Source organism: Mesitornis unicolor, unplaced genomic scaffold (genome assembly GCF_000695765.1).
Source record: "Mesitornis unicolor isolate BGI_N332 unplaced genomic scaffold, ASM69576v1 scaffold81, whole genome shotgun sequence".
NCBI classification, from domain to species: domain Eukaryota; kingdom Metazoa; phylum Chordata; class Aves; order Mesitornithiformes; family Mesitornithidae; genus Mesitornis; species Mesitornis unicolor.
Window position 1 is genome coordinate 420 of NW_010165513.1, and position 26,971 is coordinate 27,390.

At 40.8% G+C, this 26,971-nt stretch overlaps 1 protein-coding gene across 1 annotated transcript in view; it reads left to right on the plus strand.

Moving 5' to 3' along the window:
* LOC104548572 (egl nine homolog 1) overlaps positions 1 to 26,971 on the plus strand; it is a gene marked incomplete at its 5' end in the record, with an annotated part of 32,845 nt that overhangs the window by 414 nt on the left and 5,460 nt on the right. The window contains one exon of the mRNA XM_010194629.1: positions 26,150 to 26,269. Within this exon, the coding sequence (XP_010192931.1) occupies positions 26,150 to 26,269 (120 nt within the window). The remainder of the gene's footprint in view (positions 1 to 26,149; positions 26,270 to 26,971) is intronic.

The following is a 26,971-nucleotide window of genomic DNA, read 5'->3' on the forward strand; positions in this document are numbered from 1 at the left end:
AAGCGGAGATAGGAGCCCCGAGTGCCCCGGTGGCACTGGGAATCAATCGGTGGGGCAGCGGAGTCACAGCCGTGAGGAGCAGGGTGGCACTGGGAAGATTTTATTATTATTATTATTTCTGCTGTCATCAAGTCTCTTTTCTGCAAAAATCTTAGTTTTCAGCTGTATTTTGAGACCAGAGAACTGAGTCAAAATCTCCCATTGTACTAGCCTAATTTGCTATTCCTTTCCAGTCCTCTAAAGAAAATTCACGCCCTTGGACTAGTAATGAATATTCCTCAGTATCTTTTCAGTTAAAAAAAAAGGGGGAGGGAGGGGAAGCCCCTTCACAATTTTCCACCTCTGTTACAGCACCAGGAAGCGGGTGGGTGACCCGGCAGGAGCCGTCCCGCCGCGGTGGCCGCGCTGCCACAGGCGGGCTGTTGTTGCCGCAGCTGCAGAGGCTCAGCTGGTAGAAAGCTGCGAGAGGGAGGAGGGGAGAAACTGGAAGGCAAAAAAACAGCCTTTGATTTGTTTGGGGCACGGGAAATTCAAAATCCTGTGATAGAAGAAAGTGGGTGGGATTTCTTTTTTTTTTTAAATGTCTTTGCGTATCTTTAATTGAACCAGTACTGTGCTAACACGTTTTAAAGGGAACGTGGTCTGGATTCCTCCTAGGTTCCTGTTAGCTTGGACTTTTTTGAGTCAACTTACCTTTCAGACAGTCCTAAATCTCTTTAAGGCCCCTTTACTTCAAATTTGCACTCTAAAAATACCTGCGGCTTTGCTGGGTTTCAGTTTTATGCAGTTAAGAGGAATACTGTTTCTGTGTGCAGCAGTGTGCTTCTGTAAATAATGTGTCAGGGCTTTTGAAAAAGGCTGGTGGAATTGTAATCCTGAATCATGCATCCAGTTCCTGGACTACTGTGTCTTATATTTCTAAGTAGTAATGCATACTTTTGCTAATTGTGAAAGACTGAAAAATTTCTTCATGCTGCACGCTTTTGTGGAACAGCAGCAAAGCAATGAAGATGTTTTAGCCTCACATGGTTTTCAGTCACTGCTGAAATTCCTCTGTATTTTGCAGATCAGAGGAGCTGGAGAAATCGGATCAGTAGAGGTGCAGTGTGTTACTCCTTGGTGGTACAGAACTACATTACTTTTTGTCTTCTCACGTTCCCTTGCTTATTTTCCCACAAAAGTCAGTGCTCATAGCGTGGCAGAAAAGCTCAGTTCCCTGAAGTGTCAGCACGAGCAGAATGAAATCTGTTAATCGCTCTCACAGGTTCACCTCTGAGTTGAATAAACAGAAGCAATTGGTGAGAAAAGATGGACAAGTCAGGGGAAGGGTCTGATCTGTTAAAACGTGGGGTTTTTCAGAGGTAGGAGCTATGGGACATTCACCTTTTTTCCTCTTTTGCCTCCGTGGCGAATGGTACCTTTCCTCTGCCACTGTAAGTTGAGCGGAACGGCTGTGGTGAGGGGAGCAGTCCTGCAGTAGACACTTCTGTACATCCCTTCAAGTGCTCCTGGCTGTCCAGAAAAGGCAAATGTAAAATAAACACAGTCACCTCTTGGTCATCTGGAGTAATTTTTTTCCTCACTTCTTGCCCCTCCTTTTTTCTGAACAGAGGTTTGGTTGCATTGCTGCAGGAGTCCCAGTATTATGTATACTTTTTATTCTTGGCAGTATAGATGGGTGTGCAGTGGAGATACTGTAATCGCTGCAACAGGTTACTCTGGTGCTCTTCTGTTAGTGCACTTTGCCTAGTGAGAGCTGCTTAGTTTATCTAGTCAAATACTGTCTGCTTTCAAATCTTGATGGGTATGCTGGATTTGCATTTACAGCAAAGACTTCTTAAAAGGAGCGATCCACGTGTAGTATTTATTCTTACTGGTTTCATTTCAAGTAATAGGACCAAAATACTTGGAAATGTAGCATGCACCGGCTGAATGAGCTCTTACAGAATAATCTTACTACTCCTGTGTGAGTATGTTACAATACTTGTGGTTTGCGTAGTTGGTGTGTGGAGAACTTGGTGTACTGAAGGTGCCAAATAAACCAATTTGCAGTGTCACTGGTGAGATTTGTAATTCCCCAACATCTAAACCAGCAAAAGTATTCCAGCCCTTGGGGATCTCTAGCCGCACAAGGTGGTGGGTGGGCACAGCATGAAATGCTTGCAGCTTGATATGGCACCTCATGCAACTGGAGACCTACTAGAATTGGGCTGTGCTCATAAATGTCATGGGTGTAGCTGTGCTGAGGACATCTGGGATGGTGAAGTCTAGGAGTTTGTGTTTCCTCAAAATGTCTTCTACTGAGAAATCAGATCTGCAGTGTTGTAGCTGTGGGGAAAAGGTGATTTTGTACAACAGTTCTAAAGGTGAGTTGTTTCGGTTTTTTAAGCCTAGTTATTTTTTTTGTTAGATTTTTACATGAAAAACAAGGAAAAACCCAAACCACTTGCAGCCAGTTATTTAAAATATTGTTGTTGGATTCACTGCAGTGTCTTCTTAGAAAGCTGGCTTTGTTTTTGATTGTTGTGCAAGGGTTGGCATTATGTTACAGAAATCACAGGAGCTTTTATTGAATCTTTAACCTTTACCAGATCTAGTTCAAGCTCTGTAAACAAGCATATCCATTAGAAGGAATGAATCATAAATAAATCTGCTCCACAGTGTGCTGAAATTCCTACCCTTTTTCTGTTAACTGCGTCTTCAAAAATGTTTCATTATCTAAACATACCTGGGAAATCTTTTGAGTTTTATTCTCTGCACTTTAACTGGCAGCTGGGTACTTTTACAGGAATGAGTGGATTATTGATCAAAGATTTTAATGACACTGTTGATCAAGGCAAATTGCTTTTAGTGTTGGGGGAAGAAAAGCTATCAATAAAATGGAAGTCATGATACCTAAGTTATCACTTCAAATTTAGTGAAAGCTTAACTTGTGTGCCCTTTGGTGGTATCTGCATTGAACTTGCCATCACTTCTACAAAGTGCGTAGAAGCAGGGGAAAGAAGTCGATCTTAAGATGGGTATTCTGAAATTAGCTATCAGGGAAAAAGCTATATTGTTTTAATGGAATCTATTTAAACTGATCTACATTCATCAAAGCGTGTCTCTGAGATAAAGGACATGAAATAAGGTTTCTCACACCTAACATTTTACCTTACATTTGAAAGTCTCTGTTAGGGATTTTTTCTAGACTGACTGGGCTACCTAGAATTGATCTACTTAAACTGATGTGATTTTGCTTAGATCTGACCATCAGTAGATTGCTCTCCAGCCTGAAGGGTACCTACATAGCAGTAGGTATAAACTAGCCAGCCACCTTTGAGGTTGGTGGACAGTACACCAGCAGGTACAAGAGAATGGCAAACTACTTACTCATCTCCAAAGTCCTGACTTACTGCATTCCTTGCTTTTGTTCTCCTGGTCTCTTTCTTTCCAGACACTGCTTCCTTCTTTTCTCTAGCAGACGGTGGCACATACTTGCATATATGAGCTGTGGTCTCTTTCTCCTATTTCCTGTTATTTTCTAGGTTTTTCTTCTGCCATTGCCTCCCAAAATACTAAGTTGTTTTTTTTTCCTTATCAGTTACTACACTTGTATGTGCATGTATTTCTGTTTCCTGCTGTCCTGTCTTTGATGAGCAGGCTTACACCTTAATTGACTATTGAAGTCAGGAAATTAAATCCTCTTGAATCTCACCCAGGTGAGAGGGTTTTTCCTACTTCCCCACATAGAGGCTGAGAAGGGGTATAGGAGGGGGCAGCTTTACAATTTGTTTTGCTAGGTTTCTCTTTCCCCTATTGAGAACTCTGTGATTGACTAAAACTTCATATGAATCTAAAATTGGCATCCTTTAATGGTATTGCAGTAATATTGTGAGATCCTGGTTGTGGACTGGGCTCCTTATAGCTACTGTATAAATGGACATCTGGTCTGTCAGCTGTTCCTGCTTCTGCTCCCATCATACCCAGTGCCACTCATCTCCTAACCCTACTCTGTCATGGTTTATGCAGTTGCTCCTTCGCCTGATGCTGCTTCCCCACCTGGGGAGTGGGGGTCAGGAAAAGGAAAGGATTGGTGTGTTGAAATAGAAATATATTTAATAATAAACCCTAATATTGATAAGTTATATCATAAGTGCACAGTTAGCCACTGTTGTGAGGGAGTAGGCCTCAGGATTAGGACTGTAAGCAAGTCCATCCCTCTTGAGATGTCAGCCATGGAAGAGGGAAGAAGGAGTAGGAGGGAGGAAGAGAGGGCAGAAGGGACATCCCCAGCAAACTCCCCAGTTTATAGTGAATGGGATGTTGATGGTAGGAATAGTAGTAATTGGTCAGCCTGAGGTCACCTTGAGGCCGCCTCTCCTAGGTTTCCATTCCTCTCAGCCTCTGCATCTGTTTATCTCAAAACCACTGAAGACCTTGAGCACTGCGGCAACCTGCATACCAGTAGTAGCTGAAACTTGTAACAAAGTTTTTATCAACTTTGCTCCCATGAAATAGAGTGTTGTAGTCCTTACAAAATTGCAGTTTTCCTCAACACAGAACTGACTCTAAAATTCCGTCCCACTAAACCAGGACACCCATGCCTTTTATTGGCAGCAGATTGGATAGACAGTCTGACAGTCCCTGTTCATCCTTTTAGGTCTCTTCTTCATTCCCACTTCTTATAATAACCTATCAGAAGACCTACAGTTCAAATTGCTGCATTTTAATGCTCTCCTGCCTCTACCAGTAGGCCAGGGTCACCCACTGCTTCTCAGTCACCAGTGGCTTAAAAATTTGTGTTATGGGCTGCACATCATGCAAGCCTGCTTATGTGGTTTTTCTTGAAACTTTTGAATTACATAATTGCTTATCCCATACTTTTTCCCCGCCTCTGGTCTCAAAACAAACCGACTTGATTGTAAGCACTTTAACTGCTGTTTATAATCCCCTGGATGCTCATCAGTTTTCAATGTGATGCTGTGTGCTAGAACATCCTAGAGTTTTCTGAAGACCTAGAGGGCTCCAGATTTGGACTAGTCTGACTCTGCCCTGTTGAATTAGCTTGATGGTGGTGGCAAAGTGCTGGTAGAAGGAAAGTGAGCACAGAGGTGGATGTGGGGCTCGGCTGCAGCTTGAGTGAGTCCCACTCTCATCAGAGGAGCCAAGAGCTGTGATGGAGATCCAAGATGAGGAACATCTGTAGGCTTTTGAGGCTTGTCCTCAATTTGCTTGTGGCATTTATCGCTCCCTGGGTAATAGAAAGGAATGCATTAGCAGAAGTCCTTCTATATCACCCAGTGGATTTTTTCACTTATCATGTGTTGAATTTATTTTTTGGTGGCAGACTTATTGATTTAACTGATTCCTAATGGATGACTGTATGAGTCTGAATTTGTCACCGAGTTGGAGGAAAGCATGGTAAGGTCTCTCTGTCTCCCAGTATTCACTTCAGTTGGTTGACCTTGCTAGGATATGACCCATGCTCATCCTTATAAATTGTTTTCCCAATATTGGTGTTTCTGTTGGTAGTGGCATTGTGTGACGATTCATAATACTTGGGGCGGCTTGCAATTTTTATATTCCGGTTGGGGCAGAGCCCTGATGTGCAATGAGTACAGTTTCGTTTGTTGTTCCTCGTGTACAAGCATTTTGGGTCCCAAACAATAGATGATCAAGGGGCTGTCTCTAATGCAAGTGATCTTTTGATTGAGAAGCACAGCATCCAGAAAAGATGATTGGTTGTGGCCAGTGAGATTTAACATGTAGACATTGCTGAGATTCTGGCAAGTTCTCTTACTAAAGAAAATCATAAATATATAGTAGTGTCTGAAGGGAAACTGTAATGAATGTAACTTTGAAGTGTGGCATGAATATAGCGCCTGAGGGTGGGGAGCACCACCTGTGACTTCTCCATATCCCCGTCTCTTGGGCTGTAATTCAGTGAACACTTTCAGCTGGCGCTGCCGGAGAAGTAGTTGCTCTTTGCCAGCACAAGTATTTACATGGCCATCCAGTGAACTGGTTTGGGGAACTGATCCATCTGAAATATAAGCTGGCAGAAGAAGTGCTCCTGGTTCAGTGTTCGGATGTTTGTGCTGGCACAGGGGGCTGGCAGATGGTAAGACTTCCTTTCAGCAGCAGTGCAAATTTATACCAGCCTAAAGTGTTTGCCAAACTGTAGCCTTAGTTTAGCACTTAGGGACTAGTTATTCCAAAAATTGTTTGTGATGATTTGAACACAATTTAAGAAATCTTTGCTTTCTGTGTATTTTTTCTTTCTTAACTTTTTTTTCCCCTTTGTTCTTCCATGTTCAGTGTGAGACTCAGTTCTTCAGAACTGCATTGTTCTGGCCTCCAAGGATGTTTTTTGTGGCAGTGTTGTACAGAAGCTTTGCTAGTCTACCCGCCACGTGATCTCCATGTAACATGCACAAGGATTTCATTTCCAAATGAAAACTGAAAACTTCTACCCCCATCTCTGCCCTGCCCCTCTCTAAAGCTTCAACACCAGCTTACCAGTTAAGATTTCTTGTGCTTATTTGCTGTCCCTATCCATTCCCCTGGAGTTTTATTAGCACTGAAGACATTCTCGGTTGTCTCTGAAGTCATAGCTGGGCTGGCACCCTCTGTGATGAGTAAGCACTGTGCTACAGTTTGCTTCTCTTTGCTGCTGTTGATGAGGAAAGTCCCTGCTCAGCCACATCGCCTTGTGCTGGGTCCAGCATTTGTTCTGCTTCAGAAGCTTGGTTTGATGTGGGCAGTTTCAGTACTATTTCACTTTTCTTGTCCTGTTTTCTCTCTGTTCCCTGGTGCATTAGGGTAGCTCGATGAAATTCTGGATTGGTTTGTTGCTTGTTTTTTTCCAGTAATTTTTTGACTGTGCAACTAGAGTTTTCAAGTTCTCGCTGTTTTGGAGATTAGGAACCTGCAGCCTTGTGGTTTATGTACCAGTAATTTCAGTATACTGTTGGTCATTAGTTTCATTTTTTCCTGATAGATCGTTTTGCTGCTTTGATGTGCTGTTCTGTCTGTCCTAGGCTCGATTCAATACCACCCAAAAATCAAGTGGGACACTCCTCATCATAGCTGTACAGCTTAAGAGGAAGAGCTGTCTTCCCTTGCCAGTGGCCTCTTGGACTGAAATTCTTTGGAAGTGATGTCCTGCCAAGTCATAGGACTGTGAACAGCAGTTCTCCTCAGATCTCTGGGTTAGTTGTGTCAGTAACCTTGACTGGGTGTTTGAGGATATTTTTTTTTCCTTTTTCTAGATAATGCTTAATTTCTGAATAGCTTGCCAGCTGTTTCCTGCAAATAAATTGGCAGCATATTATTTTCTTTCATGATGTTTACCTGTGTTCATGGTGTTTGTAATGAAGTTGTGGTGTTTAGACCATCTGGGTTAATACTTGACAGCTTTTGGTTTGAACACGCTAGGGTTGCTATTAGAATATTCCAAAATGCTGCCGTGTTGTCCTGTACCGAGTGCTGGTATTTATGTATGTATCTGGCGGTACATATGTAGTATGGCGGTACATATGTAGTATGTGTGTAGCTGGTAAGGTACATTTAACCTTACAGCTTCGATGAAGGTGTTCTGCTGCAGCTGAGAGGAAACTTGTTTTATAAAAGGGAAACAGATACTCCATATTAAGCAAAAGTTTAATCTTGCCCATCCAAAAACTAGATTTGGTTTTCTTTAGGCTCCTTGAAAGAGCTTTTGTGCAAAGACAGCACTTATTTCGGTTCAAAATTCAGTTATGAAGTACTGTGATTAGTTAGGTACTGGTTAGTTGATGCTTCAGCAGGTGCTCGTGGGACACTTTGTCTCTTGTACAGTCACTCCCCTGCTTTACAGTAACAAAATACAGTGGCACAAGTGTTTTTTGGAAATAAATTTACTCTGAATATGTCGGTATATGCTCTTTAATCATTGGCATATTTCCTCACACTGCACTAAGGAAATAATATATCGAAAGCAGTATTTTCAGTGAACAGAACTGTAAAGCTTTTTCTTTACTTTCCAGCTACCACTAAATGGAGTAATTTTTATTATGCCCTTTTTGTCTTTCACATTTGACTGACCTCTTCAACTAATGCTTGTCTTTGTGGCCAGTTGGTGCTCATGAAGTCTTTGTAAACAAACTCCTTCCATTTTCTGCAGATTATTGGTTGACGATAGCTGATCGCGCATATTTTCAGTGCAGGCTTGTGCCAGAATTAGCTGGTAAGTGGCAGGCGTAAGCTTCAGGTTGAAAGCTAATTCACTCGCTGTTCCAGGGCAGCGTCTGTCAAAAATAGAGCAATGCTTTTATGCACGTAACAGCTACTTACACTTGAAGACTTTCTTGTTCTTTGGTATTTAACTTAAAACTACTCGAGAGTATTTTTGTTAGCGTAAAATGTTATAAATAGGAATTGGGTAGAAATGTGCATGCCTGCACGTCTGTGTGGATATGGTGTGTAAAGGTAGGGCGGTTATATATATGTTGCGTGCATAGCGCTCTAATGAAGCGATTAAGGCCATACCTGTAGGGTGATTAATAGGGTCTAATGGAAAAGACTGTTTTATACCTGAGGTTTAATTTTGCACATTAATTTAGGGTCAGACCAGCTCAGAGGACAGAGTTGGACCATGAAGGCGTTCTGGGCTACACAGTTGATGTGCAGCTTGGAGGAGATGCTGCTGTCAGAGCAGAGCCAGAGACTGCCTTGCCTCGTTTCGGAAAAACAGGCATTATGTTGGAAATGATACAAAGGTCAACACAGTGAGGGAGCTCAGGAAGCTGTTCTCCCTTATGGTCTTAACAGGGTGGAGGAATTGTGTTGGTTGTCAGATGACTGCAAGAAGTTTTAAAATGCAATACAGTGGCTGAAGACTTGGGAGGTATATGTATTTGCTTGGTTTTGGCTGTTTTTTAATATAAATATTTTTATTTAAAATGAAATCTTTTTACAGGAGGAGCTTGTATTGTCAATTCACATAGCTTTGTTCCCTTGATATCTCAAAGTTCTTGATGAAGTGGCAGAGGCAGTTGTTTTCTCTGCTCGGCATGCTCCTGCTGTGGCTTGCTGAGGTTGTGGTGTGCCAGAGTCTCTAATCTTCCTGTTTATGTAATTCAGAAAGCTGCAGCTATATGCTTGGAACAGTCCTGAAGTTACTGGTCAAATTAAACTGAAGAGTTACAATAATGGACTAACCTGATTGTTGTGATAATGTGGAATTTGAGTTGCTATGGATCAAAAACTTGGTCCATGCTGATTTTGAGGCAGAAATCCTCATGTATTCAGTTCTCTGCAGTGTGAAAAAGACAGGAGATGCAATGTGTGAAAGGTTTCCCAAGCAGTTTATAGCAGGTTAATAATATCTCTTTCTTGCTGCTGCTCTCTACCCTGTTGAAGCATCTGTTCCAGCAGCTGACCCTCGCTGTGGATGCCAAGCTCCTTCAACAGCCTCTGCTGTTTTCGGACAGCGTGGGGTCTGTGCTCGGCTGCAGGCATTGGCCCATCCAGCTCCAGCGGCTGCTGCGCTGTTGTTGAGGCAGCTGGCATGCAGCCTTGCCCCTGTGAGAAAGGAAACTGCGGCAAGTTGATAAGGGCATCTTGAACTGACTCTGTTTCAGCTGGTGTGTTATGTGATGCCCAGTGAAATAGATATTGGCTAATTCTACCTCTGTTTGGCTGAACCTTATTTGTGTCTCCTTTAGCCTCCACATAGTAGAGCGTTGGCCAGTCAGAAGCACTCAGCTTCATAATAGTGGATTAATAATAGAGGAGAAAGCCTGGGGGGGCCATACCAGTGTGTACAGATACCTAATGGGGGGAGTGAAGAAGAGCCAGGCTCTTCTCAGCAGTTCCCAGTGACGAGGCAGTGGGCACACTGAAAGGCAAGAAGTTCCATTTAAACATAAGAAATGCTTTTTCCACTGATGGTGATCAAACAGAGAAGCAGCTTACCAGAGAGGTTGTGGAGTCTCCATCCTTGAAGATACTTGAAACCCAATTGCTGGTCACCCAACCCACTCTGAGTGACCCAGCTCTGAGTAGGAGACTGGAGCAGATGATCTCCAGAGGTGCTTGCCAACCTCAGCCGTCTTGTGGAAGAAAAATTACTGCCTTTTGGAGAGGAGGAAATACAAAACAAGCCAGTTTTTGAAGTCTGTTAAAATGTTTGGTTGGTTGGTTTTTTTTTCCCAGCAATGGCACAGTCAGCAGTAAGTCCTGCTTATTGCACCTCTGAGTGAGGTGACCAGAAGTCTGTCTTCCTGCTAGTGATTATTTACTTCTTAAAGGAGCCTTGTGGTCAGATATGTAACTGCCACAACAGTTCAACCTGTTCCTAGCTTGGATCTTTGTTGGTCATCCAGGTGGTTGCTTGTACCACAGACTGTGCTGCTGCCTCTTCACTCTTTTCTTCCATGTTGCCCGTTTTATAGTTCATGTGTCATACGCCCCTTATGCAAGCCTGTTCTAGGATAGTCAGCATATGTACACTTCACAATTAAAATCAATTATTTATCTATAGGGGGACTCATACTTCATCTCTAAAATTAGTTTAGTTATACATTATTTTGGAACCTCTTCTATAGTGAGAGGCATAGTGCATGAGGGATAGCTATCCCTTTTCTGCTAGGGAGACAGAAAAGTGCAATACGCTGTTTCAAAGCCACAAGCTACCAAAAAGTGCTTTACTTTAATCTTTCCCATATTTTTACTTCATTTTATGCAGCAAATTTGTAGCAGGCATCTGAACAAGATTATTTTCAGTATGCTTTAGTTTTATTCTGCTTAGGAAAAATGCCACCCACTTAACATTAGGAACAGTTTCAGGAAAGTGAGAGGAGGAACCCTTTGAACAAGTGAGAGTCAGGCTCATGCGTTTTGTCGGAGTGATGTAGAAATCAAAACCCTGCAGCTCTCAAGTTACAATCCTCACCCCCCTGTTTAACGTCAAGCTCTTTTCCTTTTGCCTGTATTCCCAATGTGGACGGGCTGCTCCTGCCTGTGTTCCCCTGGAGACCTGGGACCACAGCAATGGGCTGCTTTCCTGTTGAACATAGAGAAGGAGCAGGTGCCGAGGGAGACAGACTGCCCCTGGCAGGGGTGCAGAGGACTGGGCTCGCTTTGGTTGCTGCTCTCTGCCAGGTATTTGGCAGCTGCAGGCACCCTGTGGATGGACTATCCTCTGTAAGCACTGCACTCCAAAGATAAGAGCCACATGCCTCTTGGGAGATGCCAGTTTGACCATTCGTGCCTTCTATCTCATTGCAAATTGAAGCCAGATGGAGTTGTGCTCATCTGAAGTGACCTTCTGCGTGAACTAGATGCTAGACCATCCCTGAATTGTAGGTTAAAGTGATGTGTTTTTGAAGAATATCCAAAATAATTCCAGTGAAACAAAGTGTTTGTACTGTTCAGATGCTTATGATCCACTCTGCTCAAAGCTTGTGCCATTTTTGCACTCTGGCTAATCTAGTTTCAGATTCTAGCACATTGCTTCCTCATGTTTGCTAGATGGAAGTTTATCCTTGTCAGATGTCTGTTTCTTTGTATTTGTCATCTGTGCTCATACCATTATGTTGTAAAAAATCAATAATCAGCGTGTATATGAAGCTTCAAAATGTGTACAAACTATTTCTTCTATATCTACCTTCTGGCAATTCAGGAGCCAGAGGTTTTGTCTGGACCACTGCTTATAATATGCAGAGATGGATGAACAAATTTGCCATTAATTTATGTAATCTTTTCTGAAAGCCATTTGTACTTTTGGCCTCTGCAACATCCTGTAACGAGTCCTGCAGTTTAATTAGATGGGAAAGGAACTTCCTTTTGCTTAAAACCTACTGTGGATATTTCAGTGTCTCCTAGACCCGGTGTTGTGAACACTGATTTCCCATTTTTTTTAACTTTCAAGGTTTTAAAAATCTGGCACTTGCATCCATACATTTTTCAGCTGATACTCTTTACCTCCTAAACTGAAGAACTGTAGTCTTTTTAGTATTTCTTCAGATGGATACTGGTCATTGCCGCTGCTCTTCTGTGCAGCTTTTGCTTTTCTGGTTCCGCTAATCCCCCCTTAAGGTAAGACAACCAGAATTACAGTATAAATGTACAAGTACATGATGAGTTTGTATGCTGACATAGTGATGTATTCTGTGTTGCCTTTCCCTTTCTAGTGATTTAGAACAATTTAGTTGCCTCTGCTGCTGTGCTGAGATGATGTTCTCTAAAGGGATGCTATCCAGTTTAGAAGACATGACTGTGTATAAGAAGGCTTCCCCTCCTGCCCTCCCCAGGGGATATTCCTTTGTACTTGCTCTCCCTTGAATTTCACTGCTATTTTGTTGCCCAGGCACTTGGCATTGTTTCACCCATCTGTGCACCCTTCTGCAGTCAGGGCTGGAGTAGATTATGCAACATATTTCAGTGTTGCATGTGAACACCGTCGCTCTGCTGCTCAATCCCTTTTCCCAGGTCACATACGAAAAGTACAGGTCCTCTGGGGATCCTGCTGGTAGCTCCTCATTTTTCACTGAAAGGAGGTTAGTTTGCTATAGTGAAATTCCTATTGCAATTTACTGTTTTATTGCTATTTGCTTTGCCTGTTCCAGTGCTTTGTAATGCCTTGGGAGTAAAATTCATGTTTATAATGCTTTATATTTTAAATTTTCTAATTTTTGCATTAAAATTAACGGTTTGAGTAACTTTTTATTAAATCTCCATTATAGCTTGGAGAAAATGACATGTAGTGACTCCCTAAGGCCTCCTAACACCTGGCACAGACTCAAGAACAACACAGCAGTTCCTAGACTGGAGTCCTGACTGTCATTTTCCTTAGTGAAAATAGAAAATGGGAGTTGTCTCTCTCATGAGCCAAAGACTACGCCAAAATTATATTGTAAGCTATATAGGTAATATAAGTGTATATTACTTTTACCTGTTTTCCTATAACATTTTATAAAGAGCCTTGTAAACATGGAAAATAATATTCTTCTTCAGGACAAGAAATGCAGATAAAGATACTATCAGATAGCTTTATTTTAAGTTTAGTCTTCTCACATATCTACACGGATTTAGCAGAATGTAATTTTGGACTTTCCACTGTGCCTTTCATTTTTACACTCACATCCTGCTACTTAGAAGGTGCACACCCATTGAAAGCCAAAGCTGGTAACAAGTGATCCTTCCTCACCACTGAGGCTTTAGCTTCTCCAGTGGCACTAGTCACAACTCCATAGTAAAACCTCAGAGAAAAATTGCCTTTGAATGAGCTTGGGTTTTTCTCCCCTTCTTTTTTCCCCACCCAATTTGGGTACAGCTTTCCAGAGGAAGCAGTGGAATTCATCAGGGGCTCAGTGGGGAATAGAATTTGCCAGTAATGGGAAGATGAAGTCCCTTTGAGACTTTTCCTTTGGAAAAATCTTTCATGTTTTTTGTCATCATCTGTCTTTCATTCACAAGGAAGGGTTATCTTGGCTTTGGAACCCTTAATTGAGGTTGCCTTTACAGAGGAAGTAAAATCTGGTTTTCTGAAGTAAGTTTCAGTTGTCTTGCTGGCAGCTGCATAGCATTGCTTATATCAATCCTGGGAATAAAGTGTATTATAGTCTTTTTACAGCACTTCAGGGTTTGTGTGTGTGCCAAGCTGGGGGACCAGTCGGTATGCCTGAGGACAGAGCTGCCATTCAGAGAGAGGTACAGACTGGCTGGAAACAGAGAGCAGCCTTAGGAAGATCAGCAAGGACAGATGCAAAGCCCTGCACCTGGAAGAGCCCCGTGCAACGGTACAGGCTGGGACTGAAAGGGAGATTGTCATCTCCCTCAATCTACAGACTGTGCTCCTGGTAGTGCTGCCCAGGGTGCCACAGCACACTGCTGGCTTCTCTTGAGCATCCTGGGCTCTTTTGCTTTTGTATTGCAGCCTAAGCTCTAAATTCTCCTGTTTGAGAATTTAATTTTAGATAGTTAAGTAACCAGCTAATTTTATTATGTGTTAACTGTGTAGACTTGAAACCCAGTTTGCTTATATGAATAAGCAATACAAAACCAGTGCTTTCCCTAAATAATTTATAATTAAATATAAGGTAAATCTTCATATGTAATAATCCTGTGTCTACCCACCCCCCAGCAAAAACCAAGTAATTATTTAAAACATTAAATAAGTCAATTCTATTTGAAACTAATGGAAGAATTTTGTTAAGAACACTGCAGTTATCTATTGTAGTAGCACCTGCAATTTGAATTTATTTTCTTGTTTGTTTCTAGTTAGCTTTTTGGAAGGCCAATGTATGTGAACATTTTACCTGGTAGACAAATTATGCGAGCAGCCCTCTGTGCGCAGTGGGTGGGTACGAGCACAGCAGTACTGCGCTGTGCATGGAGCGGTGCCCTTTTTCTTATTTTCAGTTGCAGTTCTGTGTGCTGAGGGTAACCTCCAGTGTCCAAGATGTTTTGTAGCGTGGTTGATTAAGGGACTGGAGGAAACAGAAAAGCAATTATAGCTGAGGCGTGACGGTATCTCCGTTGTTAGTGCTGGCAGCTTGGTTTCATGGGGTTAGTAGCAGGGCAGTCACAATTAAAACCCAAACTGTGGAACTTGCTCCCTTCATTATTGCAGTGCATGTTTGGCAAGCGCCTCTGCCGGCCATGGGTCCTTACCTGCTCCTCCTCTTCCTCCCTCTCTATCCCTTCAGTCTTTCTGTGGCTTCAAAATTGGTTTTCCTCTTCTCTGGTTGCACATCTCAGATCAGGTGGAGACTTAGAGAGGATCCAAAGTGAGTTCTGGGATCTGTAGTGTGTTTAGTGTAAAGACACAGGCCCATCTGCTACACATGATACAAGTCAGTAAATCAGTTAGCTGCCCATGGGCAATTTCCTGAAATGCTGTCTCCTATTCAGAAACTGCTGTTCACTGTAAGTGTAAAATAAAAGATACACGTTGTAAAAGATCTGTTGTGTATTTTCAGTAGTGATGTAGAAATTTTATTTTAAAATGTGATCTGTGGCTGGGAAATATGCTTCTGCTAACCCTGAAATCTTAGTAATTGCCTGCTGACTTGAAGGGGAAGTTGATTTCTTGTATAGAAATCTGCAGTCTAGTATTTTGCAGAGTTGATTGTTGTTCCATTTGTTCCTTAGTTCTCATGGTACTCAGCTTTATTTTTCCCTTCCAGTATTGCAGACTTTTCAGTGCTGCTGTTCTGATACCTATTTCTCTTTCTTCATCTTCCTTTTGCTTCACTGTACATCATCTTTACATCAGTAATTTCCACTGCTGTAGCTTAAGATGCTGGGGATTTCATATCCTTGAGTTATTTCAGGGTGTTTACAGAGTGAGGCAAACGTTGTTTCATCAGTTACTTTGCATTTATCCCTTTTTAATTATTTATTTATTTTACTTTTGGATCACAAGTTAAAGCTGGGAGCAGGCTTTGAATAGTAAAATTTATACTCTAATCTAGGCTACTATTGCTAATCCCTGCAGTCTTTCACCAATGAGTATGGTATATCGTAAAGCCCTAACTGTCCTTTGGTTTACCAGAAAAGTCCCTGCTGATTGGATTTCCAGGGACATAGAGAAGAACCTTTCTGCAGAAACATGAGAAATGAGGTGTGCACATTCTGTCTTGAAATCCATCATTTCTGGGTGGGATGTGAAACAGTGTGCTTCCCTTTTTTATTAAATGCGGTGCTTGTAAGAAGCTTTAAGAGTATGTGATTGTATGCTAACTCCGTGTTAGGATTTCTAACTTTCTGTGTGAGCTTTTGTGGAGGTAGGTCCTGGTTCTGTGCTCTTCTGAATGCCCTGAAAGAGGAAAATAATCTGTGTTTCAGAGACGCTTCCTTCTTGTTCCTGTTGGGTCTTGTACAGCATAGCTTTTCTGCTTACATCATCACTTTGTGTGGAGTTTGGGTTCTGTCACCTTCTGATTTTTAGAGAGGGAAATTCAGAGTTTGAGATTAGCATCTTGCTTCTGACCTTGATACTTGTTAAGTTACAGTCATAGCAATGGTCATTGACTGGAGCCTTGACTACTGATAGCATCAGCGGGTTTTTTAGTTGTTCACAGAGAAGGACCAATCTGTGGAGAAGCCTACTTGCCTTTTAGGAAGGGCAAATAGTTTGATGAATATAAAAAATATTATTTTTGTTATTGAAATAGTGGTAAGGAGGAAAGTAGATGGCTTTTTTCCCCTGGATTAGTTGTTTTCATAGCAGTTTCCTAATGCCAGGTATAAATGGTCTTGGAACAAACCAGATGGGTTCCTTTTAATCAACAGATAATTGACAGAACAGTGTGTTTTATTTTTCCCAAGGCATGAGGATGATGTGTTTTTTCCATCACACTGGTCTCTTGGGGTATAAGTGCTTGTGATGGATGGGGGGGAGGGCGACAAAAACCTGTTGGAGCAGCACCAGGAGCTGTGTTCTCTGCAGGAGGTCCTAACCTAAGATCTTGTTGCTGCCACAAGTGTAAGTTTGCTGTAGTCAGCTGTATAGGTGTTTAAGAAGATGGTGGCCAGTTTCCTCAGGTGCTTCTCGCTGCCTGGAGTCAGCATTGGGTACATTCAGATCCCTCTTGTGCTTGCATACTCTAAAAAGCAAATGCTTTTTTTTAGAGTAAGCAAACTTGCTTACTTTAAAAGCAAATGCATTGCATTCCTGAGCCACCCTTCTGCAGGAGCAGCTCTGAGCTGGCACAGCCTCCCCGGTGCAGCAGAACACCTCCTTAACCCAAAATATGGCTGACTCTGCTAGGACATAGATGGAAGGGGTGGGTTTTGGAGACACTTTTCTGACTCACTTGCCAATGTCAACAGTCCTGCTCCTGGTGTTTATGGTCAGTCTGTAACTCTGTGTGGCCACAGCTGCTCCTGAGTTTTCCCTGAGCACTGGTGGGAGCCTGACACAGCTGGAACAGCAGTGGATTTGTATAATGCCTGCTTACGTTTGAACTGGATACACTGATCTGATTAAAACCAACAAAACCCCAAGTGGTGTTTATACCAGCTGGGAGAGAGGCCCTATTGGTGGGACGGTAAAGAAGGGCTTGGATGGAGACAGTTTCTGTGTGAAAGCCCATAAAAAGCAGTATGGGCAGAGTCAGCATTTCTTGGATTTAAATTGTAGGTGATTTGAAAGCATATTACAGGCTGTTTGTTGCTGTTTGGCTTTAAACCTCCATCAGGCTTTTGTGCACTGTTAATATAAATTCAAACAGTGTTTGTCTATTAGCATTTCATTGCATAGTTATTTCGGCTTTTTTAATTTATAAATGATTTCAAAGAATTGTCTGGACTCTAATAGTAGGAATGAATGCTGTAATGTATGGTGTCAAGTTTGGCATGCTTTGAGCATTGCTGGATCATGCATGTCCCCTTGCAAATATAATTAAAACTAGTTTTACAGTTATTTTACTCAATATACTGTTTATGACAGTAAATCTGTCATTAAGATGCAGAAGCGGTAGCAGAGACATTGACTTGGACTCTTTAGTAAATGTTCATGTAGATGCTGTAAATTTAAGATACTTGAAGGTAGTTGTGCGCTCTTAGTATCTGGCTCACCATGGTACTAAACATGCAGTCCTATTGCCATGCAGTTGCACAACATTCAAATGTATATATAAAGATATATTTCCTGCAAGCTGAATTTCAGTTACGCGGTTATTTTGCTCCTTAACTGTGGAAAAACATCTAACAGTTTTAATTAAGAAATTATGTAATTATAATCAGTTGTTTGCAGTTTTTAAAGTATTTATCTCTCTTCTAGAATTTAGCAAAACTATCGTGTATGGTTATTTTCTATAGGGAAGAAGTTCAGGCTTCTCAGTATGTACAGTTTTGGGGGGAGAATGTTAGTGATGGTGAGTGATATCCTTTAAATGACAAATCTCTCAGCCATTCACTTTCTCAGATATTGCAGTGAGATTTTCTTTAAAAAGAGAGACAAAAATCCACCACCCCGTGCCTGCCCTTAATCCTTAGGGTTTCCCTCCCTTCCCAGTTGCTCCTAATATTAAGTAGTATAAAAATTCTCCAGCTTTGACGTTTAGCCTAGGTTTATACTTCACTTTGAAGGTAATGTAAATTCAGTTTATGCAGTAGATCTCACACAACTAAACGAATTCCCTCATTGTATGTAATAATCTTAAAATAGGTAACCACGCTTGTTAGTGTGCCATCCATCAGCATGGCTGCTGATGTCACATGGTTGGCTCTGGAAACCTGGCGTGCACAAATGACTTGTCAGAATATGTTTTAAGGGATGTAGTACAGTGAGATTTAGTTTCGTACTATTTTAGTGCACTGTCGTAGTTTATTTTAGTGTTATTTTTAGTTCTTCAAGATGTTGCTTTTCTGTACTCTCTCTGAATGGTTAGCGAAGAAACTAGTAATTTGACTAGTCTCATGTGAGAGCAGAACATTCTGCGCCATCTTGGGGGTGGGGAAGTTGCAAAGTAGTTATTTTCTAAATGGTATTACTCATTTCAAAGCACTTATGATGTTAAATTAAAAACAGACTCTTAAAATCTCTGTTGACTGACTTATTTCTCTGTCAAATTTTTGTACAGCGCCAAAACACTGAGTCACCAGTCTGCTTCTCTTGGAGGGATGGGGGAGTTATCCATGGAGGCCAGCCAATTTTACAAACACATTTTACATTATTCAACAGTTCTTTGAATCTGACATGTATTGGTCAGCTTCTTTAATCGTAATGTAGACAGATTTAGGTTGACACAAATCAAGGTCTGCTTTCAACCTTTCTCATCTGCGAACTTAAATGTTGTTTGCTCCTAGGCTTTTCAGAGAGGAATTTCTTTCCCTGGTGACAGTGCTTTTCATCGTTGGGAAGCCTTGATTAAGTATCTCTGGGGACTTTTTCTGTTTGTTTGTTTGTGGGTTGTTGACTTTTAAGTTTGTAGGAGACTTTGATACCAAAACTATTAGGATGTCATGTTGAACCTTAGAGGAGCTATTCACGCATTGAAGCCCTAACGTACCTGGGATGTGCTTTTTTTTTTTTAAGGGAATGCAGGTGGTTTAGATCTGAAGACATTGTTTATATTCTGAGATGCATTGGAAAAACTTTTTTAATATCTGCCAGTTCAGCCAGTGCACAGCTCTGTATACTTTTTTTAGATTTGAACCCAGTTTTATCTTCCTAATTTATTTTCCTAGTAAGTAGTTAGATACTAAGTTAATGGAAGCCAGGCCTTTGTAATATTGAAGAACTGTAATGGTGTTTGCACTGGCTTCACTGATTGAGTTTTAAACCAACATCTTTTGGTCAAATTGGCACAATTTTGAGAATAGGCATGACCTACCCAACTTGGCTAGCAGCTTGGAAAATGCCAGTGTGTTAACTATTAAGGAAGATACAATCTTCATTTTTTCCCCTGAAGCTTGTAAGCTGACTCGGCGATCTCTTCTCTTTGTATTTGGAGATTTGAGACTTGCAACTTTAACAGCTCGTGTAGAGGAGAGCAGAGAGAAACTCATTAATGTTTAAATCTTGTTATCGCAGTTTAGTAGCAGCTGGGGGCTGCAGGACTTTCAGCTGTGAGTTAGGAAGTGTATTTTAGGTCTTCCTGTTATGTCTGCCTATAACACCGGTTTCAGTTGCTTATCAGCTCACCTTTTGAAATGTGTTTCTCTGATTGCCTTGCTTTCCCCTTGGCTCTCTCAAAGCTTCCAGGTGCGGTTGTGCCTTCTGTCCCTGTGGCAGCCATCTCCCCCAGGTTAATGGCTCTTGATAGTTTCATGGGAACTTCTCTTTCCTATGCAACTATTTTATTTATTAGATGTATTCATCAAAGTGTGAGCACATCCCACATTCACAGTCGTTTTCTGCATGAAAAGCGACTGCAGTTCTGTTTTTTTTTCCTGTGCCATTTGGAAGAACTGATGAATTATCCAAACTTGTATACACATTTCTTCAGCAATTCAAGAGCTCATGAAAATTCTTAGAGCCTGTGAGCATGCGTGAATGAAAGGAATGTTATTTGGAAATCAACTGTGTGTGATCTTGCTGTTGAGCACAATTAGAATTGAATGGTAAAGGAGGGGTACCAAAGTTTATGTAGCTACAGCAAAAAATACCTGAGCTTGTTTTGCTGAGTGGCACCTTGACTACATTCAAGGTGTTTGGCTTAAATTCAAACTTGATGTGGATCTTCTGGCCCTAGAGTGCTGGGTTGGATGTGGCCACTGAACCAGCATGATTTCTGTCAGGTGGTTAGGATGTGTGAAGTGAATGTTGTAAGCAGGTAAGCAACACTTAAAACCGAAGATGAGTAGAACAGTGACTTAATTTGAAGAGAAGTTGAAGAGCCTGCTGCTGAACTGCTAGATCGGCAAAGCTTTCTCTGAACTTCAGTCTGAGAAATCCACATCTGGTTGGCAAGTTAGAAATAAACAATGTAGTGAAAGTATTGATCTGTTGTGACAAGCTTTCGATGGTGTGCTACGTTGTTTGATTTTGTATGCTTGTGAAATACAGTTCTATCAAAGAAGGTGGAAATCTTGTATCAGCTATTGCGTTGAAAGGCCTGGAGAGCTGGCAGCTTTGCCAAGGCCTGCTTTCCAGTTACAGCTCCTGGTGCTACCTTCAGCAGCCACAGGAGAGCAGTCACCCCAGCCTGGGGTGACCCACACTTGTTGTCCTTGCCTTCAGTTGTTTTTTCCTAGAAGAGCAGCTTACTCTTGTGCTTGCCAGAAGATGACCCAAATAGCTTGTGTTTGAAGTTAGTAGGGGTTTTGTTTGTTTGTTTGTTTTTACTCTGCAGCTAAAATGCAGCAGAAAATACTCCTTTGCTAGTAGACAAATGGGTGGCTGTAGTGTAACTTCGGAGAGAGGGATGAAAGATGAATGATTCACAGCTGCTGCAATATGTCTGTCTAATCTTTGTTAGCTCCTAACTCAAATTTACAGATTCCCATTCTCTCTTGGGGACATGTATTACCGTGCTATTTAATTTTTAAACCCATAAGCAGTGGTTTGCATTCCTCTTGCAGATTCTCCAGTTGACAGTGATTGAAAGGCATGGGTTTTAATGAGGAAATCTTTGCAGGTGCTAGCATTGCTCTCCAGAGTTTCTAGTTTCAGTGATGACTTCTGTGAACCCTTGGGTCTCTAGGCCTTGCTTCCTAGATCACAGAGGATAACAAAGTTTTATTCAGATGGAAGTTAGTATTGAAATACTTTGATTAGCTGTGTCTCAAATATTTTATTTTGCTCCTTTCAGCTTCCTCTGTTTTGGGTAAGGCTGACAGAAGTTTCTCCTCAGTTGATACTTATTTTATGTTGTGCATTTGCATCTCTGTGAAGAATCTGCAGGAGACTGAATCCAAGCCAAGTTGTACCACATTAGCATGCTAAAGTCAGTCATCTTGACTACACTTGTGCAAGGTAGAACCATTACAGTCTTTTTTTCCTTCATTTTGATTGTTGCTTTGTACACCTTGTGGAAAATCTTAGTGACATGTCCTTAAACCGAGTTACATTTCCTCGGGACTGTTGTTTGTCAGGGATGAACAAATTCTTGAACTGGATATACATTACAGATGGGCCAGACAGGGACAGGTCAGGTTTGTTGGTGTTTTTGTCTTTCCTTTGGTTCTTAATTCTGGTGGTGGTTTTTGGTTGTTGGGTTGTTTTTTGTTGTTTTTTTTTTCTTTGAATAATCTGTCAGATGACCCATGCTGAGAATTTCCAGTGAAGTCTTCGTGATAGCATCTGATAAATTTTGGTAGGAAGTCATTGATCTTGCATTTAGACATCTTGTTTTGCTCCCTGAGATTTGCAGTTCCTTCAGCAAACAGCAAAAGTGACATCTTCTTGACTGATGCAGCTTTCTTTAATCTGAGCTGAACAATAAAGTTATTTCACATTAATAAATTAATATGACAGAACACATGTCCTCTCTCCATTTTATGTTTGTGGTTTGGGTTTTTGTTCCCCCTCCCCTGAAGGAATTTTGTGTTGTCGTGTAACTGGTATTTTTCCTCTTTCCTAAGAGTCTGCTATTCTTTTTCTTAAGGAGCAATACATAAACTTGTAGGAATCCATCTGTGAGAGAAAGGGGAGAGGATAGAGGAAAAAGCTTCAGTCTTTTTACCTGCGAGTTTTCCTTCTTTATGAGTGGATGAGGCTGTCATACTTCTCTGCGAAGGGGGATCAAAGCAACTCCCATTTGAACTGGTGTTTTCTGTGCACTGCTATGCTGTGCTCCCAGAGTTGTGCCTTAGCTGATGCCTCTTTACATTGGGAACAAAACTATGGACTATGGATCAGACTATGGTCTCTGGTGTTACTTTTGTGCGTTTAATTGCTAATTAGAATAGTGGCTGACACACCGAGGATGCTTATGCTTAGCAAATAATCTATGCATTCAATTAATAACTTAACGTTGCTCAAGTTAATTTTCCAGAGTTAAATATTTACAAATAGAACATCTGTATGTGAACGAGTGATCAGCATCTTCTGAAGTGTGCAGTGCTGTGGTTTGGTAGACACAAGCTGGGCGGATTGCAGAGAGGGGAGGGCGTCTTCATGCTTTCTGGATTACTCATGAATTCCAGAGGGTATTTTAGGACAGTGCTCATGTGCTCTCCATGAGTGTTCAGACTAAAGGAGTATGCTGTCGGGTTATAAAGAAGGTTAATATTAAGTGTTTGCAAAGCAATCCAGTGGGTATACAAATCCAGTGTGTGACTTAAATATATTCTTTGCATAAATTAAGATTACTGTATGTTTTAAAATTGTGATGCCTGAGAGTCACAAAAAGGGGAGACCTCCTTGTCTTATTAAGAAAATGCGAGTAATGCATTGAGTTGAATTCATCAATTACTTTTATGAGAGAACTGATGAGATAGGTAGCTCTGTGTTTTGGAGAGCTAACAACTTCATTGTTCAGAATCTAAAATACTAAAGAATCTTGGACATTTTGGTCTCAAATGCCCAGCTCTCTTGACTGCCATTAACAGTGATTAGGGGCGTGCTTGTTTGTTTTTTAAAAGCCACAAAACCAAAATTTTCTCTTAGCCCACCATAGATATATTTATTTGCTTGCTTATGTATACCGTAAAATGGTAAAGCACCACCAACAAAGTGATTTCATTATTTTCCTGGGTCACTTTTCTGTCCTTTCCCACAGAAGAGAGATGTGAGTAATCTTGCAGTACGTGACGGTTTGACACAAACTGGCTTCACATAGCGCATTTCATGTATCTTGTAAATTGTTAGGTTTTGTGGCTTTCCTTATCACAGCTCAATTGAGAGGGCATTGTCACACTAACAGGCAAAAGCAATGGATATTATGTTGCACTGGCTGATTGGCAGATTTGTTTGCTTTCCAATTTGCTTTTAAAGGCTGAGTCATTCTTACTGTTATAATAAATACTTATTATTAATAAGTTATCACAGCAAGACTGTTTCTCGTCTCTTGCAATTGGTGATAGCAAAAGTTGCAGGCTCTAAAATAAAAAAACAGAGTTTGTTTTGTTTTTTTTTTTAAAACATTGACAGTATTTTAAACTCTAATGTGGCAGTTCTTTATGGTAAGTTGATGATAACTGATGTTTCCCCAGACTTTCCAAAAAGTGCTGCTGGTCCTCTTTTTCATAAGCAACACTGATGTTAGAGATTCCTCTCTTGGTTTCCCTTAAGCAAAGAGAACAAGTACACATTTCAGTACCTTATAAAGGAGGCTATGGCAATAGGATGCAAATTTATGCTTCTCTAACTGCAAAATCATCTTTTTGAGGAACAGGCAGCAACTAAATATGTGCTTGGAAGAAAACACTGTATTGGCCAGAGAGATCTGGGAACTGTCCTAAGCTTTTAACAGTAGGATTTTTGGCTCAGTGACAGATATCTAGGTCACTTACGTGCCTGAAGACCTTTTCATCTCTGAGTTGAACTCGTGATTTCAGTGAGAACTGACATTACTCTCTCGATCTCAGAGTTTTCTTCACTCTGAATGAGTTTTAGTAGTTGTTTAATGCAGATGTTGAGCAACAGTTAACATCAGGGTTTAACTTGCATGTTACTTCTCAGCAAAACCCCTTAAATTAAAACTTTCCTGTTATTAGGAATGCTGATACAGGATTAGATCTGGCTCTGCTTTCAGGACTATTCATGTTCTGTGAGAGCTTGATAGGGACTATGTGGTACGTGGGACTGTTTTCAAGAAGGCTGCTTTTCAGTGGAAACCAAGTCTCTTCCTCTTCCAGCCCAGCTTTGCTTTTGTTTTGTTCCTTTTTTTTCTCCATAAGAAAGGAAATTACAGAACCCTTATTACGTTATTTGGTGTCTTTAACTCAGTGTTTTGGCTTTTGTGGGTTTATCTTCCTGCAGCAAAACTGATAAGTAATGACTTTGCCAAATATTAGGTCACATTACTTGATACATGTAATATGTTTACATAACACTAGACCTGTCATGATGACTAAGCTATGATTAGAGTAAACAGATTAAGAAGGTGAAGTACCTAATCTCAAAATTACAAGTATATTTGCATTTTGTAGTTTTGAGTACTTTTTGTGCGGCGCTGTACCCATGTAGTAACTTTGTCTTGTGAATACAGTTTGGATTTCTTTTTTTTTAATATAACCACAGTGCTACTTTTTGGCAAACATTATATTCTCATTTCAGCCTAGAAAGAACTACCAGAAAGTGCTCCTTCCCTTAGAGTATATATGGAAATAACTCTTTGAAAATGTTTGCTGCTATAGCAAAATCCATTCTGCTTACATGTGATATCCAAATATTTTACTGATTGAGCTGCACAGTACTTTATTTCTCAGCTTACTCAAAGCACAGTTTCTTGCAAGTAATGTAAACTGTGGAAAGCTTTATTTGTAACACTGGGAAAAAAAGGAAAAATATATCAATATAAAGAAAAAATGCACTGAAGTAATTGATTTGAATTACTTGTAATCTGATAGGTTACATTTTCGCAGTTAACACTTAGATGGGAAAGCTATTTTTGATAGTTTACGTAAAAGCAGTATGGTTGAAGTCTGAAAACCTGGGGGCCTGACTTTTAAGTTCTAACTTAACTAGAGACAGTAGACATCCATTGAGGTTAGAGGTGTATTGGATTGCTAGCAGAAACTCACTGTTTTGCCTTTTTGTTTTAATATACTTGCTGCAAAAAGTTTTGGCACTGCAGACATCCAAGTACTGTTGTGGCAGTGAATGACTTGTCCTGGAAAAGTTTGTTCTGATCTCTGTCAAAAACTTGAAATGATGACTACTTGCAGCAAACGCGCAAGATACGGGGATGTGCCATGTGACAAATTTGCCGTGTGAACTGATAGGTAACAAAATTAATGAGGCCATCAGTTGGCAAGATGACTGATTTGTTTCACACGCACATCCGCATGTCTTGAGGGCTCAGAAACCAACCCGCCTTCTAGTGGTCTTTCAAGTCAGCTGGGCTAAGTGCAACATGGGAAGCTAAATATATTACTGTACTGGGAGTCTTTTGATGTCAGGAGGTTATTGCAGATTACTGTTCGGTGTCTGTTTTCAGTTTCTCACTTCTTGACTGAAAAGGATGTTTTTGTTGTATGTGTAGGCTTGTTTCAACAAAGGTTCAAAGACCTCCTATGTACAGGACAAAACACCAGCCCAAGAATGCACTTGGAGTGATTGAGTAAGATGGGCTAATGGCCTTGTCTAAAAAGTTTCCTAAAAATAAAGTTTGATGCTACTTTTTGAGGAGGAATTCTTTGCGTTGGAAACATGAGGGTGGGGAAAAAAGGACAAAAAGATAACGGTTTGTGAACTTGGGTCTGGAAAAGGAGTATTCTTAACAGGAGGAGAAGCTCACGCTAACTGTACACAAGACATTCTTCCTCTCTTGCATTTCATTCAAGGGAGGGAAGTCTGAAGGATTAGTCACAACATGGGAGCAGCCCCACCTTAACAGTGTTCCTCCCAGTGTGTTTTGTGCCTTTGTTGTAGACATCTGCTTGTGTTCAAACCAGTCTTTTAACTAGAAAGAAAACACAGATTGAAAACCCTATTTTCCCATTATTACTAATTTATTTTTTATGTTCCTCATGTAGGAATTGCATAGGAATTAATATAGATTAAATGTATAGCTTTTCCCCCCACAAATAACATTAATTATCTCATTTGATTCTTTGACTCTAGGCTATGGTGGCTTGTTATCCAGGCAACGGAACAGGATACGTGCGCCATGTTGATAATCCAAATGGAGACGGAAGATGTGTTACGTGTATATATTATCTTAATAAAGACTGGGATGCCAAGGTCTGCAATAATTTCCTTCTATAATTTTTTTTTAACATATACTTGCTAATGCACCTTTGCTACAGGATTATGTCCTCATGAAAGGATGTGGCTTAGTTGTGGTCTTATATGACATTTACTGTGGGTATTCTTTTCTCCCCTGTTCTGCTGTTAGTGAGAGCAGATAGAGATGAGGCATGAGTGATGCCTGCAGGACCTCCTTGACAGTGCAGTTGAAGGAAACTTGCATGTTCTTCATGTATGTTTCTTAATTATACATATAAGTATCTGCTGGTATCTGAGTTTCATGAATACCTAATTACTGGTGAACACCCCCTCTCCTCACTAAGAGGAGATAATAATTTTAATAATAAAGATTATTTGAAAGATAATTGCTTTTAGTTTAAACATCTATATAAGGAGAAATAATCTTGAATTTACTGTTTGCTGCAACTAGATTACTTGAGTGTGCGTATAGAAGAAAAGATGCTGTAGCTTGGGAGCAGTTGCAAATGAGCAAGTGTTACCATTATTGTTATATCAGTATAGTTCAGAGCAGCACAATTCTTTGTATCATAGTAGATAGACGGCGTAGAATAGATAAGCATTTATAACACAGTTCAAGTGGTCTAAGGATTTACTACCAGTGACTTGAAACTCTCCATAGATGTAGTGACTATGATAAAGTAACTTTTTAATAAGGATTATCCTTAGTGATTCAGC